The sequence below is a fragment of the Schistocerca serialis genome, chromosome 6, assembly GCF_023864345.2.
Source record: "Schistocerca serialis cubense isolate TAMUIC-IGC-003099 chromosome 6, iqSchSeri2.2, whole genome shotgun sequence".
NCBI lineage: Eukaryota > Metazoa > Arthropoda > Insecta > Orthoptera > Acrididae > Schistocerca > Schistocerca serialis.
This window is the reverse complement of record NC_064643.1, coordinates 311,991,923-312,008,243: the sequence shown is the minus strand read 5'-3', so window position 1 is coordinate 312,008,243 and position 16,321 is coordinate 311,991,923. Positions and strand designations below refer to the sequence as shown.

The 16,321-nt window shown below is 38.7% G+C and overlaps 1 protein-coding gene across 1 annotated transcript in view; it reads right to left on the bottom strand.

Annotated features, from left to right (window-relative positions):
* LOC126484112 (uncharacterized) overlaps positions 1-16,321 on the bottom strand; it is a 273,492-nt gene that overhangs the window by 101,306 nt on the left and 155,865 nt on the right. The window contains exon 10 of the mRNA XM_050107490.1: positions 9,732-9,911. Within this exon, the coding sequence (XP_049963447.1) occupies positions 9,732-9,911 (180 nt within the window). The remainder of the gene's footprint in view (positions 1-9,731; positions 9,912-16,321) is intronic.

Here is a 16,321-nt window from a genome sequence, read left to right as displayed (position 1 = left end):
TTTTATTTGTGACGTGTTCAAGATATTACTAAAACTCTACAACACTGTATGCTTCAAATACCCAGAACAATTCAATGAAATGAGAATAAGTGAACTATAGCATTGTTGTGGAACAGTACAAATGATATAAATCTTGTTTTGTAACTTTGTGAAGATGGTAGAAGAGAGAAATTAATAATGTTCACAAATGAGGATCTAGTAACATTACCTGATGGAAGACTGACTAATATGAGAATGAGAAAAACTGCATGCATCCATTCATGAGCACCTGAATTACAAATAGCTGATCCCTTGGAGAGACTAAATATCACAATGGCAAATGGTATAATTTGGCTTATCACGTCACCAGGATGTTACTGGGCTGTGTAGTGGCCATAAGTATGATAGCCACGTGCAGAATGGGCAAGATGTATAACATCAGTTCATTTAAATGCAATCATATCTTGGGTGCGCAGCACATGGAACAGTTCACTTTCGAGCTTGTGAAAGGGCCAGGATTTTAACATGCCACCTTATCAAAGATGTACAGTGAGTAGATGGAATCAGGGAAAACTTGCCACAAGTGTTAACTGCTGTGGAACCAATTTGTTCATATCAACAGTTGCTGATGAATATTGCAGTTTGTAACAGTGAATATACAATGCAAATCATTCAACAATTCTTTGCTCAACAACAACCACCCCCACTGCCACTACTAATACCACATCTGAAACAACTGCTGAACAGTCATACCAGCCCAAACAATCTACTCATTAGGGACAAAGAAGATACCACCCCCACACAGATATCTCTACTCTCCATGCATCACAGGGCACAGATATAAGCACGACTGCAGGACCATTCAATGCTTAAAGTACAGAAAGGAGGTCGCCTAAATGGCACATATTTGTACACATTAAAGACAAATGTAAAAAAACCACAAGGGGCTGCATCCTAAGAGCCAAAAGGGTGATGGGAATATACTTATATGGGAGATGTGTTGTTATGGGAGGGGGAATGAGCCCCTCAATATATATCTCGGGATGTTGGTCATTGGCCATTGATACAAAAACCTACTGACTGACCATGTGAATCTATTTATTCACCTATACAACTACATGTGCACTATGTACTACCTTCAGGGAGTTAATGCATTGCTGCACCACACTATCAATGACTCCCAAATTGTGGGAGTATGTTTGGGAAAACAGACTATGGATATTAGGCCACTCAGATCCTTTGAGCTCAATCTTATTGAGGATATTTGGAATGTTTTTGATCAGTGATAAAAACTCTATGAACTGTGGATGGCAGCTGAGCAGTCACAATTTAGTACAGTTTCCCAGCATTTTTAGTATCTCATGCAAAGAAGAAAGATTAAGATTTATCTTCCATTGACAACAGAGGTATCATAAATTTGGCATCTTATAGAACGCAATCCATGACGTAGCTGCCTTCATATGGGCATAAGGAATTGCTTGCTGCTACTAAGTAGGTGTGGGTGATTCAATTGCTCAAGTGAATGTGCCGGGCATAAAAAAGAAGAGCATCGTAAGGTCAGTGCAGTTTATGGAACACTGAACAGGTCATTATTTTCTAGCTAATTATAGATCAGAATGTATCACTGAAAAAACCTGGATGGAATAGTAACAATATCATGAAAAGAACAGATTGCTACTCACTATATAACAGAGACACTGGCCTCAGCAGCCTCCCCCCCCCCCCCGCCCCCCCTCTCTCTCTCTCTCTCTCTCTCTCTCTCTCTCTCTCTCTCTGTGTGTGTGTGTGTGTGTGTGTGTGTGTGTGTGTGTGTGTGGGGGGGTCATTCCGATGAAAGCCTTTTAGGCTAAAAGGTTACTTGTTTGACAGTCTTTTTGTTGCACCTACCTGTGACTCAGCATCTCCACTATATAGTGAGTAGCAAATCTATCCTTTTCACAGTGCTGTCAGTATTTCATACAATGCAACCAATCAGTGTCAAGTATTTAGAAATAATCCCTAGTCAGGTGCCTGCAGACACAAGTGTGTTGTGCTGTACTTCACTTATTATGTGCTTTATATCACATGCGGTAATGATACTTCTCCTTTGGGGGGAAGATTCACGAACAAGTATGCAGTATGGACATGACTACGTGCCTCACACATCATCTTACGCCAAACAGTTTATGAACTTCTGACGAAAATCTGCCTAGCCACTTAACATCACAATACTCTTTTCTGTTTTAGGTTCATTGATTATAACTTCATGGTCCGGATGCATGGATAAGACATAATTCCTGATTCCTCCACAACCACTACAACTTCTCTTCATCTGCTTCATCTGGTACTCCTAAGTCCTACTTGCTCGCAACCTGGGTATTGATGGCCCCTCCTCAATAGCATTCTACAATCCTCTGTCCATATCAAACCCTGTAGCCATCAACAGTAACTGATTTCTAACAGTTGTTTACCTTTCTACACTACAAGTCTCCAACACAGTCTGGCCACTTACGGATCTGCTGTGACAAGCAACTGCTTGCCCAGTATGCCGAAGGTTCAGAAAGGTGTCCACTATTCAGCAATACATATTTTCAATAACATGCCAGCAGCTATAATAAGTTTAACTAATAATAAAGTTCAGTTTGAGAAGAGCCTAAAGGAATTATTAACAGGCAACTACTCCTACTCCATCCATGAATTTCTTAGCAGAACCGCCTGATGCGCTTATGTTATTGGTAACATCACATAACGTAAATATTATGTAGAATCTGACTTCAGTACAAATTTCATGCAGTAATGCGATCATTGCAAATACGTGCTGTAAAACATATTTTATATATTTATTTTATTTGATTATTTGTGGCTACCATAGCCTAACTATTATCACATGAACCTCAGTGTACTGAACATTTAATATTTGGTGACAAGTTTTATATATTTTTAAATGTGAATACAATTAAGATTCTTTTTTTAAAGGTACATTAGCATATCTGTTCTTACTTTGTAAATATTTTTGTGTATTTCTGTTTTCTGACATGTTTCACATCCCAGAAGCTCTCCTCACTACTGATAAATTGGAATGAAAATACATCTACTCTAATCATAAACAGTCATACGGATTTATCCTCTGTTGCTTGTAGCATCAGTTTAGCATTGCTTATTTTATGACTAAAATAGCAATTCCTTTAATACCATGTTTAATTCCTATTGCCAATTTTCTTACTTCATCATTAGTGTAACTTAATAACAGAAAATTTATAGTGAAAGTCAATTCTGGTCTACTAGCTTGCTTAATGTCATTCTTATGTACAGGTAGCATAGATAAAGTGTCTGGGATTACATTTTGTGAGCCTTTAATGTAAATGATTTCTGTATGATATTGACTGCGAGAATAAGGGTCATTGCAACAGCTGTCTATGCAATAACTGACTCGCCATCAAGAATGCTAGCATAAGATGGTCTGCATAACTGCTTATTTTAGATCTCCAAATTAATGTTTGAAATTTTTGAATACTTTACATAACTGTAAGTAATTCTCTTTCAGTTGCCATGTAGTTAAGCATCAAATGCTAGTATGAAGGTTTCACTTAATCTTGTATGTTTCCATATGGATGCATTCACCAAAGATAGCTTAATGTTTTGAAATGCTTCTGTTGTTCCCTCAACCCATATCCATATATCCATTTTGATTTCTGTTTCCATAAGGATAACATTCCGAGTTCGTTCATGGGTTGGCTTTGTATGTGTCTACGATAAAATCCTGCTAATCCAGGAAATGAAAATAACTGCTTTACACTGCATGGTTCTGCACATTCCTTGCTACGGTCCGTTTCGGATCAGGTATCCCGTGCACACCCATCAAGTGTCCCAGGCACCTGAGTTCTTCCTTTCTGAAGTGAGACTTCACAAGCTTAATAATAACCTTTTTCTTGTAATTTCTTTAAAGACTTAACCAATGTTCTACAATACCATTCTCATGTTTTCAATGCTATCAAAATGACGTTGACATATTATTAACTCTTGAAGCAATTCCTTCCCTAGTGTTTCATCAAGTGCTCTTATAAACACAAAAACTGAGATGTTCAATCCAAAGCATAAAACTCAAAATTGGTATGATTCACCATCATATTGAAACGTAGTATATTTTCTCAATTCTTTGTGCAGACCAACTTGCCAATAGCCATTTGTTAAAGCCACTGAACAAAAAGTCTTCATGTTTAAATTCTGCTAACAAATCATCAATACATACAGGTTAATCTCTCTTTGTTTTTATTTGTTTATTTAACATACGTTTGTCTAACACTACATGTACCCCTCTAGTCTTCTGTGTTGCAACTCCAAATGTGTACACATGACTCATGTCTGCTATTCCGTAACACGTACCATGTTGTAATGGTTGACTCCGTTGCTGCGAACAACCACAATTTGTATCTTCTGTTATTAAAACAATTTCTTCTTTTTCTCGTTACAACCAACATAGAAGTCTTTTTCTTTATGTTACTGATTTGAATCCAACCACACAGTGTGTGTACTAATGGACTTCCAGTTGTTAACTTTGATTGACCTGGACATCGACATATCTTCTCGGTTAATTTCATAAAAAAATTCCGTAAATCATCTTTTCCTACCATTCTTCACACCTTTTTTCTTTCATGCCCTCCACCAAGGTCACCAACTTTAATTTTCTTCCGTACCTTTCCTATTTTGGTGATAGGTGTTAATACGTAGAAAACCAAGTCATTCATCGATCTGAAGAATATTCAGTGTTAATTCTTCGAAGTACATGCAGTATATTTATTGGTCACTGTATTTCTTATGCTGATAGGCTCCTGCTGATCAGTGCCCCTTTAACTATGGACAGCTCTTCTCAGTGAACTAACACACCAAAATAATTTAAACTCGATGTATTGTTTTAATATGCAATTCTAGATAATGACAGATCAATTACATCTGCATGTATTCCAGGTAGACAAGAAAATGCACGTCTAACGGAGTCCATCAACACAATAACAAATTGTACAAATATATTTCATCATCATTTGTTCTCTGGTGAGCATTTCTTTGACATCATAGGGGTCACATTCTCTCCATGCCCTTCTACCATGGCACCACACAGCATACAACTCCATCCAGCAGGCAGAAGAGCGCATTCACGGCCGGCCTCGCTTACAGCACAGAATTGGTACAATTAAAATCTGCTCATACCATAAAACACCTATAGAAAATGGGGAGCTTCCCACTTACTACCTACCATAATTTACAAACATCTTTCATCGGCCATGGAAAGCAGGGAAGTGGGTCACCTAATTCCCAGAATGTGTCACACTACACCCATGCCCAACCAACTGACATAACCCTCACCCCATTCAAGTTGCAGTGCCAACAGTATGTATTTAACTGGCGTAACAGTCAGATAGATTTACTCTGCTCTACTAGTTCTGAAGGAGGATTCACCTGCAAGGTAGCATTACTTTTCCGTCTTCTTTATGTGCCTATCGATGACTCTAAGCCTCAACTAAATGGTGATTAGAAATTACATTTCACGTAATATAAAATGAGCTTTGAGGCTGGGAGTCCACGAAAAATGATTAGTTATATTAATACAATCGGAATTTTATTCAAATTCCAAGTTGCGGAAATTTGATAAAAGGAAATTATCCATGAGCCGACACGTAACCTTAGACTACAGGGAAATGATCAAGAAAATGATGATTCCTCTCCAAGTGAGAGTAGTCTAACTAATGTAGTGCAAACAGTATTGACAGATGGCTGGCCTTGCAAGACACAAAAGCATGAGGAATGTGATACTGACTCAAGCCTATTTTGTTAAAATATGCCACATCTGATAGCAAACAGCATATTTGTATTTCAAATTTTCAACAGATTGGTCAGGCTTGAGTTTCCTGATGGCTATCCATCAAGGAATATATTCTCGAAGTACATCAGTGCCCAGTTCACTTTGTGTCCTAACAGTTAGACATTCACTAACCAAGTAAGTGTTAAGGTGCAGCAACATTTGTGTTCATTGTGTCTATATTCCATACGGCGAGAGAAGAGCTCTGACAGCTGCCAGTGCAGTTGCCAGTATTTGATCTGGAAGTGGCGTGGGCCAGCAACTGGCAGGACAGGGAGCAGAGTGACAGACCTTACCCTCGCACCCTTTGGCAGCCAGGGCTATAGAGCCCAAAAATATGCCACAAAATCCATTGCAGCATTCTATTGAGTGGTGTGTTCCTTGATCAAATGGTTTTTCTCATGCGCTTTCAGTGTTTTCCTCATTACATATACACAGGCAAAATGATTTTCAACATTAACAAGACACAGCAAAATGCACAAATGTTACACGTAAAATATCAAATGTAGACATTACTTTCATTTTTGTGTGGGAGAATGGAAATCCTAAGTTCATCATGATATGATTGATCACCCCTTCTCATGGCCACACAGGCTTTGGTATCTTCACTGCTGCTGTCATCATCTGATAAAGAAATACAGCATTTTTTATGGGTTCTTCTCTTATGCTGTCTTCTATGTTTGACATTGTAATCACTTTTCACACATGGCCCATGATGTTCTTCCAATTTTCTGGTGTTATTCAGTGTGACAGCACCATTTACCAGCATCTCTCTGTCTCACAACACAAACGTCTTATTTTGCTCCGCAAAATCTGCTTTTATTTGAGCCCCGACAAGTTTGATGGCGCTGTAATAGACGTGATACAATGGAAGACATCTAACTTTGTGGCCATGGTTCTCTGCTAATATATCAATTTTTTGCTGTCTTCTGTGGCTTCTACTGTTTCACTAACTCCAGAAGTTCTGCTTTTCATATATTCTAGTCAAAGCCTACTTTATTACTTTTCAACCAGCTGACTATTTTGTCTATCCTTGAGACAGTCATTGGTGCCTTATTTAATTGTACAGAATGGTACGGTGCATTGTTTATTACAAAAACACCACCAGAACTGACATTTGGTAGCCAATGAGTAATGAACTAGTCTTTAAATGTATCTGCATTCACTTTCTCATGGTAATCTACAGTTTTTTTTATTGTAACATCATGCACAAAACTCTTCATAGACCCATCATGAACAATAATTAGTCACCTTCCCTTGCCAGATGGCACACTCCCAGTTTCACGGCACATTTTGACTGTCCATGTGGCAGATCGCTCATGACACACACTGACCCTTGTTTCATCAATCCATATTACATTCTTCAGATTCACTGCTAGCAACTCATGCAGGAAACATCTCTATGCCACAATGTCAGCAGAAGCCAATTTAAAAAGAAAGAGTGTGTGTGTGTGTGTGTGTGTGTGTGTGTGTGTGTGTGTGTGTGTGTGTGTGTGTGTGAGAGAGAGAGAGAGAGAGAGAGAGAGAGAGAGAGAGAGAGAGAGAGAGAGAGAAACGAGAAACAACCAACAACAACAACAACAACAGAGAGACTTGTCATTCTGGCTGTGAACAAACCACCGAAAGTGATACCACCACTTTTTTAAATGTCAGTTACCTACTTCTGCTGTAGTTAAGTGTATATACATTGCATGGTAGCACTTTTGTCAAAGGCGTTTTTTATTTTTTATTTTAGTCACATGGCACAATCTCTTCTTTGATCTTCCAGGCATCACAATAACAGGGCTCTCAGCTGAATGGGCAGCCTCTTTGTCATTTGTGACTCTCTGTCATTATACAGATGTTCAATGCTTTTGCCACCCTGTTAATCACTTTACTCACTGGTATCAAATGCCCACACTATTGTTCTTTCCCTTTCAAAGTAAACATGGCAATCTGTATGTAAATTCGCATGCTTGAGATTTCAGCATAGCTCCTTTTCTGAAAGTCTTCTTCTCTGCACTACACGAAGCCATTGTCCACACACACAGCCAGGAACTTGCAGAATGCACATGTACAAAACAAATCTGAGCAAAGCATGTGGCACCGCTGACTGAAGGCAGAGTTCATCTAGCACTATGGAAACACTGGGGCATTGCCACCGTAATGCAAACAAAATTTCATAACCTGATTGGTAGTCGTGGACGTGTGAAGCAAGTGTGCCAAGGCCCCTTCAACTGTCAGACTCTTCTCTCACCGTACTGGGTATGGCCAGCATGAACCTGTGTTTACCTCATACGCAAGAAGAGCCTTGTGTGTAGATGCATGCTACTATTTTGAGATATATGTGGATGTGCAATTCTGTTCACACCTAGATAGAACAAGGAATCATGAAGACTTGTACCACTGATCAAGAAGTCTGCTTTGGTAACAGAAAATGTTGCTGCATCTGTTATTTTTTTGGGACAATGATGAAATTGCAGGGAAAAGTCCAAGTACAGGGATAACTTATGTCTTTTATGCAATCCATGTTTGAGCACACTGGAAGAGATTTAAATGTCAACGAGTAATGTATTTAATAACTGTACCCATGATTTTGATTTTGAAGTAATGCTTCATTCTGTTGGGCTGCTGATAGCAAAGTAAAATATGCTGCAACAGTGACAAGCTTGACTCTGAAACATCTACCAAAGACAGTTACTCCAGTTTGAAGTTCCAGTTCACATAATCTAGTGGAACAAAATGCAACATTATCCCAGATATTTTCCAGGCTCTGATGAAATCCCTGGAAAACTATCTGAGTTAGGTTGATTTCTCTATAAGGTGAAACACTTATTTCACACTTAACATTTATAGTCAATAATCCACAAAGATGCAAATACGTGCTTATTCCAGAAGAGGCAACACTGCAGAGGTATATGGGAATATGCTCAATCCCACACTGTGTGGTGGCTTTGGACAGCAAACATATGGTTCCAGAGTACCGACACCAGAGTGGAAGTCGTCGTGTCATTTGTAAGATTTGAGTGTGATGATGTATTTATTTGCTCTCGTCAATGGAAAGGGAAGGGGATTGCAAAAGAACCAAGGTCAGCTTCAGTATATCAAAGGCCCAAAAATCATTCATCATCAGCAAGCGTTCATCAGAAGAATGAACAAAGGCTTGTTATTTTGTTCAAGTTTGCCTTTTTTTGTTTCCAGGCTGCCATTATTTTTGGAGAATTGTAGAATGTCATTTCGCTTAATTCTGTCTTTATGAACTATGGAATTAACCAGTATCTTATAAGGAAGTGCACAACAATACTCTTCAAATTCCTTTCGTCTTTAGTGAGCCTACATTCTGGTTATCTGACAATCATTCCCTTCTATTCCTATGTTTTGAAACTGGCAATGTAGAATTTAACCATTTGTACCACACTCACTTATAGGATCCTTCTTGAACTATTGTATAACATAATTTGATAATGGGATTGAAAACTTTGAAACCAGTATTCTGAATGTCAGCAGTACTAATAGTAGTAATAGTACTAAAAGTAATAGGGAAACAGATAAATAAAATGTCCCGATTGTGGTTGCAGAGCAATCATTTATCTTATTCCAGGATTATTTTAGTCAAAGTGTGGTAAAACCATTGTGAAGACGAATAAAACCTTGCAACATACACAAATATTTTCTTCAGTTTACGTGTTCCACAGATGGATTTATTAATATGCACTAATAACTTTGAAATTTTCACTGTATAAACATCCAATATTTTTTCCATTTTTTTTTTCCCACGAAGTAATGATAAACACATACCTGAAATATGTTTTACAATCCCAAACCCAGGGATTAAGCATAGTTATACAGCAGCAGAAGTAACTTTTTAACAAGCTACAAAAAGTTTAAGAAAAAGCAGATGGGCAGCATGAAGACTACATACAAAAATTTTTATACTCACATGGTCTAAAAGCTGAGTCCATGCATGAAGAGCTTTATTTAGGAGTTCTATCAGCTCCATTTCCTTCTCAATCGACACACTTAAATGCTCGGTAAACACAGTATTTGCTACATCAGTTGCTTCCCCTTGCGTATCTCGAGACCCTTCTTCCGTTGAGCATTTCTGAGCACTTATTATTTCCTATATAAGTGAAAAAATAGTAATTACAAAAACTATATGAGAAAATTACATACTTTTTGCAATTACTTATATACAGAACGAGATTTATTAAGTTTGGATCATAACAGGCTGTAACATCTGCAGTGGGAGTACAAAGGACACAATGTACTTTAAAAATGAAATGAAAGTTGGTTAATTCATTTCTAAAATGTGAAAACGACCTGACTGGATAATATGTTTAAATACATTTATTAATTATAAATAGCAACAATGTAAGTTCTGCGGACACAAAATTATAGTTTTACATAGACCCGTAACACTATCCTTATGCATTACTTCATATACATGGTTCAACCTCATTAATGCGACTACTACCTCTGTACGACACAGCGAGCTATAACCACTCACAGACAGTAGGTAGCAGCACTAACAGTGGAGGACACACAAAGTACGTCAAGGGAGGACATAGAAAACGGTTCAGTCATTGTTGTCGTGCAAAAATTGAGCAATTTATCTGGCATCTAAAAGGGCATGATCATTGAGATTCAGGCCAAGGGTGGAAGCATGTCTGAAATCGCTAAGCTTGTAAACTGTTTGCATGGCACCATGGTTAAAGTATACTTTGCAGGGCTAAATGGTGCTACCCAACACTGGCACCAAAGTGTGGCGCACCACAGACCACAGATGACAAGGATGAATGACAGCGGTGATGTGTATGGGTGAATACACATGCAACTGTTGAACAACTGAATCAAGGGACTAGCAACAGTGCAGCAGGAAACTGGTTCAAGCACCCATGCTGACTGCTATTCATTGGTGACAAAGGTTAGAATTTGCATGCCGTTGCTGCAACTGGACATTCACTGAGTGGGACAGGTGGTCATTTAAGATGACTCACGTTTACACTCCATTGGACAGGTGGCCTTTGGCGGTCCTATGACAATTTCATGGCATGCTCTGAGTGATCTCATCATTCTGAAAATCGTTCTTTGATATTCCTTATTGGAAAGGAACAGGAAGCAGCCCTAGTAAGTGGTAAATGGGAAATAACCAAGCTGCATGAATGTGTATCACGCTAAAAGGTTTCTGATTGAGTACGTTGGGCCAAATGAGCATTGTATGAAATTAGCTGTAGATTTCATTTTGTGTTAATCTCACACGTTATTGATATCACTTGCAAAGAATCCCCATTTTATAAAATTGTCTGTGGCTATTGCCACTCTTAATCTGTCTTCTTTTTCTCCTTTGTACCGCCTGGTACATTTTATTGAGACTTGATCCCTTTATGGAGGATTGTCCAATCACACAATCCCTTCTTACTCCCATTCTGTTTGAGGTGGGTTGGTGGTTGTCTATGGCATTTTACAGGCCTGAAGAGCCTATGATTGCTGAAGTGGGTGCTACACTGCACTTAGATCCACAAAAGCATGTCCAGCTATTAGCCTTTCTTCAATTCCTTTCTCTGTGTGTTGTACACTGTTCAGTATTTCAACAGTGCATGACCTGCCAGATCAAAATTCAGCCTGCAGAGGGATCAGAACAGGCTATATCGTTGAGACTAATCAGTTTAGGACAATTCATTCCATGAGTTTACACAGGTGTTGAAGAAGGACATGTTTTGCTGTGCATTCTTCAAGATTTTCAGTGATGTGAGACAATTGGTAAAAAGTTAGGTCAGCCAGATTTTTGAAGTTTGCCGAAAGTGCTTCACCTGCTCGATACACGTGTGTGTGTGTGTGTGTGTGTGTGTGTGTGTGTGTGTGTGTATTACACCTTCAGTTACAACTAAAAAATAAAAATAATGACTACATACAGAATATTATTAATAAAACAGATCCACAGCCAACATTATTAATAATAAAGCATATCAGCATCCCCCCCCCCCCCCCCCCCCCCCCCGAAAAATAAAAATATCTATTTTGACACCCACCTACACTCAGAGAAATAACCATTGTGATAAAACAACAGAAATCAGAGCTTGTGCAGTTAGAGTTAGGTGTCAATTTTTTCAGAAACTGTTCAAGAATGGAATAGCAGAAAAATAATGTGAAAGAGGTTCCACGCCCCTCTGCAAATGTGCAATGTAATATTGTAGAAGTAGGTGGGATTTTTATGTTTAATAACGCTCTAGCTTGCTTTATAGTTTCTTCTGAGATCGACAAATTCTGTTGTTAATATTCATTTTTGTCTGGTTGCAACATCATTATGGAGCACCCTAACTCAATTACCCACTCAATTGCATCCTCTGAGAATGACTCTTTACTGCACAGTGCAGCATAGTTATCAGGTATGGTGATGCTTCAGATGGAAATCCATGTATCAACCGTGTACAATCACATCGTGGAATTTACTTCCTAGAAGCAATTTTAACTGCACTGACAAAGTGGTTCTAATTTTCTGGGTTTGCTTGAATCTTATACAATATTTGCGAAGTCCTGACCAGTCTGCCTTTTGTGGTTCTTATGCAGGAGTTTTGCAACACAATGAGCACAGAACTTGTAATATCCTAACTGTTCAGTCATGATCTCATGAAAAACATTCTTAGAAAGTTTAGTTGAGATATCATGGAATGTCAGTTTTTACAATTTTCTATCATTTTCTGAACTATTTCATTGCTGATTACACACAGGTAGCCATTTCTGTCAATATCATGAACCTTCCACTGACCCACACCACCTTCAATCAGCATGTTTGCTCTGTATACAGCAGAGATTTCGTAACGAAATTTAGATTTTTTCTGACTAAAACTGTATTACAGAACAGATTTCGCATTAAAATGTATCTTTTGAATTGCAGCACTTATTTTGAATGGTATGAGGTGCATTTTTTAAGCAAGCACAATTTTGTAATTTAAAAAAGACGTGCAAAGATAGCTAAATAATTTTATTTTTACATGAAAGCCTGTACCTTCATCTACGCACTGACGCCATTACAGTCTGATTCTTCCTTGTTTACAATGTGTACTGAGTGTTTAAGATGACTACGATAATCCTGAGTACACTGAGTGTGAAGTACGGACTGTTGTAAGATTTCTTAGTACTAAAGGCCTAAAAGCGATCGATATTCATCGTGAGATCTGTGCTGTTTACGGAGAAAACATTATGAGTGATGGAACGGTAAGAAAGTGGGTGAGAGCATTTAAATATGGCCGCACAAATGTGCATGATGAACAACGGAGTGGGCGTCCTTCGGTCGTTAATAAAAGTTTGGTGCAGGAAGTGGGCAATATTGAGAGAGAAAACAGACGCTTTATGATTTCCTCCTTGTGGGATGACTTTCCTAATGATTCTCATAGTGTTTTGTATGGCATTGTGACCGAGCACTTGAATTACCGAAAATTGTGCGCATAACCAAACGTTTAGACTGTGCATTGACTTTCCTTGAGCGGTACCACAACGACGGTGATGATTTCTTAAGCCAAATTGTTAAGGGCGATGAGACTTGGGTGGCCTATGGCACACCAGAATCAAAGCAACATTCCATGGAATTTGAGCAAGGGCATCGTTTTGCTGCAAGACAATGCCTGTCCACATGTGGCGAATCAGACCAAAGATCCCATCACATCTTTTCAATGGGAAACTCTAGATCATCCTCCATACAGCCCCGATCTTGCGCCTAGTGACTACCATCTGTTCCTGCACTTGAAGAAACACCTGGGCAGTCAGTGAATGACGAAGTCAAAACAGTGTTGATGCAGTGGTTAACAAGTCAGGTGGCAGACTTCTATGAGGAAGGTATTCAAAAACTGGTACAACGTTATGACAAGTGCCTCAATATTGATGGAAATTATGTAGAAAAGTAGATTAAGGTACAGGCTTTCATGTAAAAATTATTGAGATATCTTAGCACGTCTTTTTTTAATTTCAAAATGGTACTTACTTAAAAAACGCACCTTGTGTGTGTACGCAGGTGAGAAGCAATGTGGCTTTTTGCTATCACACCTCTAAGCACACTAACTTACTGCACAATTTCTGTTCCCTCACTACTTCCCATGCCACATGAAGATGGAGGTTACTTTCCAGATGCAGGTAAATTAGAAATATTGACCATCTGTGATATCATTAATATATCTGAATTATTTGTGATGTACAGTAATACCTTTTCTACTGCAGTTTTGTGGACCGTCTAATGACATCTGTTTGGTAGCTTCATAGGCTAATTACTCTTTACATTATACCAAACAGTGTGCTTAGTAACAGGAACAACAGTCAGTAATTGTCCAGAATGTATAGGATGTTCAAAAAATTATTCTGTCGAATAAACATGGGCACTAAAATGCACTCATTAAGAACTGTGTGAAATTGTTCATCTTCACTACCGTGAAACACATCTCTTCTACTGCAAGCTCTTTGCTATTACAGACAACCAACACAATGCAGTAAAGAAATGAAAACACATTATTCTGTTACTGGAAAATTGCAGAGTTTCTGATTTAATCTGTCTGCTACTGCATACAATCTGTATTTGCGAGACATCGCTACAGGAGGTACTCAATATGGCACCCATTCTTAGTGATGATGGTAATGATGATGATGATGATGATGATGATGATGATGATGGCACCCTTACGAAAATTTTATGCTATGAGTGTTGATAAAATACAATTCACAGAATTATAAATCTTTGACTACAACTAACAATAATAAAACAGTAAAACACACACACACACACACACACACACACACACACACACACACAGGAACATGATAATTATGTATTGTGTTAGAACTAATAACGGAAAGTCGTGGAAAGAAGTAAAATGGCATGGCAGATAGCTGTGGTTACCTGATTACTGGAATAAAAAGTATGAGCAAGCCACTCTGTAACACACTAAAATCTCCAATCAAAAACTTAGGCTGGAGGGCAGGTACCTCACAAAACTTTAACCACATCAATCTCGTCATCAGCTAAAATAGATGGCAGAGCCCCACAAGTCTGCTTCCACCCATTTATAACAATAGAAAATGTACTCAGTTAAAATATGGCATACAATGATTTGCTTCCTACATGTGGCACGGACGGGGGGGAGGGTCTTCTCACCGAATTAGAAAGCCATGTATGAGGGGACTGATCAATCTGAACATGAGTCAGGGCCGCTTCATCCTGCCAGAGTGACTGACAGGAGAAATGCCTGGGTCAAATAGTTAATTTGTGCTGCTCATTGTTTCCATCACTACTACTACTCACTCACCCCTCCCCTCCACCCCCAGTCAGCAGGAAAATTGCACACAGTGTCTCATAATTTTCCTGAAGGTATCCTTGGTGGTTTGAGTGGCCTCTTCACGTCCCTAAATTCTCACATGTTCTAGTAACTACCAGAAAGATATCTGCTACCCCTGCTGTTGAAGAAGTACAGTTCGTCGTGTATGAGCTGGGCAATTTTCTCTACCAGATACACATTCCGCAATGATTGTAGCACACTAAGGGGTTTGGAGAAGAAGATGTATGTGTCCTGATGATGCGTCATATGCTCCAGTGGCTTGTGTACTGCATGGAGCTGTGCACCAAATACAGTATATTCATGTGGAAGGTGAATCCTTATATTCATGTGGAAGGTGAATCCTGAAGACACTGTTGGGGAACACTACTGAACAGCCTAGAAGTTTCCCCCATTTGGAGACATCAGTATACCCAACTTTAAGACTGTGTTGTCTATCTAAACTGTTAAAGAAAGTTTGAATCATAAAATCTGAAGTGCAATCACTCTTCTAAATCATCAAGTCTTGAATAATGCTCTGCCTCTGTAAAAGCCAAAATGAGGTCTGATTCAACCTTGATGCAAAACTTTCAAACTAGCTACAACAAACTCTAACAGCCAATCCTTTGTCTGAATCCCATAGGCCTCTATTGCTTGTTGACTATTATGGAAAAACCTTTTCATTGCTGGCCAAGCAATGGTACAGTGTGCAGTTGTGTATGGCATGGACAGTGTTTTATAAGACAGTTGCACCATGAGGAGTCATTGTCTGATGTTAAGCGACAGCAGCTAACTAACCTCCGCACAAATACTCGGCATGTGACTGGGTCAGCCGAATTGTTTCATGGTGCAACACATCCACCATTTTTAAATAAGAGGGTCAGAGATAGATACATCGTGCATCCATTATCAATCCGAGATTGTACAAAGGCTCTGCAAAAAAGAAGTAGACACAGTCGGTCAGAATTGTGGCTAAGATGATGTAAAATATTTACTGCTTTTAGGGACCATTTTTTTAAGGTCCCCAAGTGTGGCAACATGTGAATTTCACGTCAAATGTGAGACCCAGAAACATCACTAAGTCTTTAAGTGTAAGAACAGTGTCCCTCATTCACAACTCAGAAAAGTTTAAAACAGAACATAAACTTTTAAAAACAGTGCACATAGACTTCTCGGTGGAGAAAATAAAATAAATCTTCTCTGTATATTCCTCCAATTGTTGAAGAATTAGTTG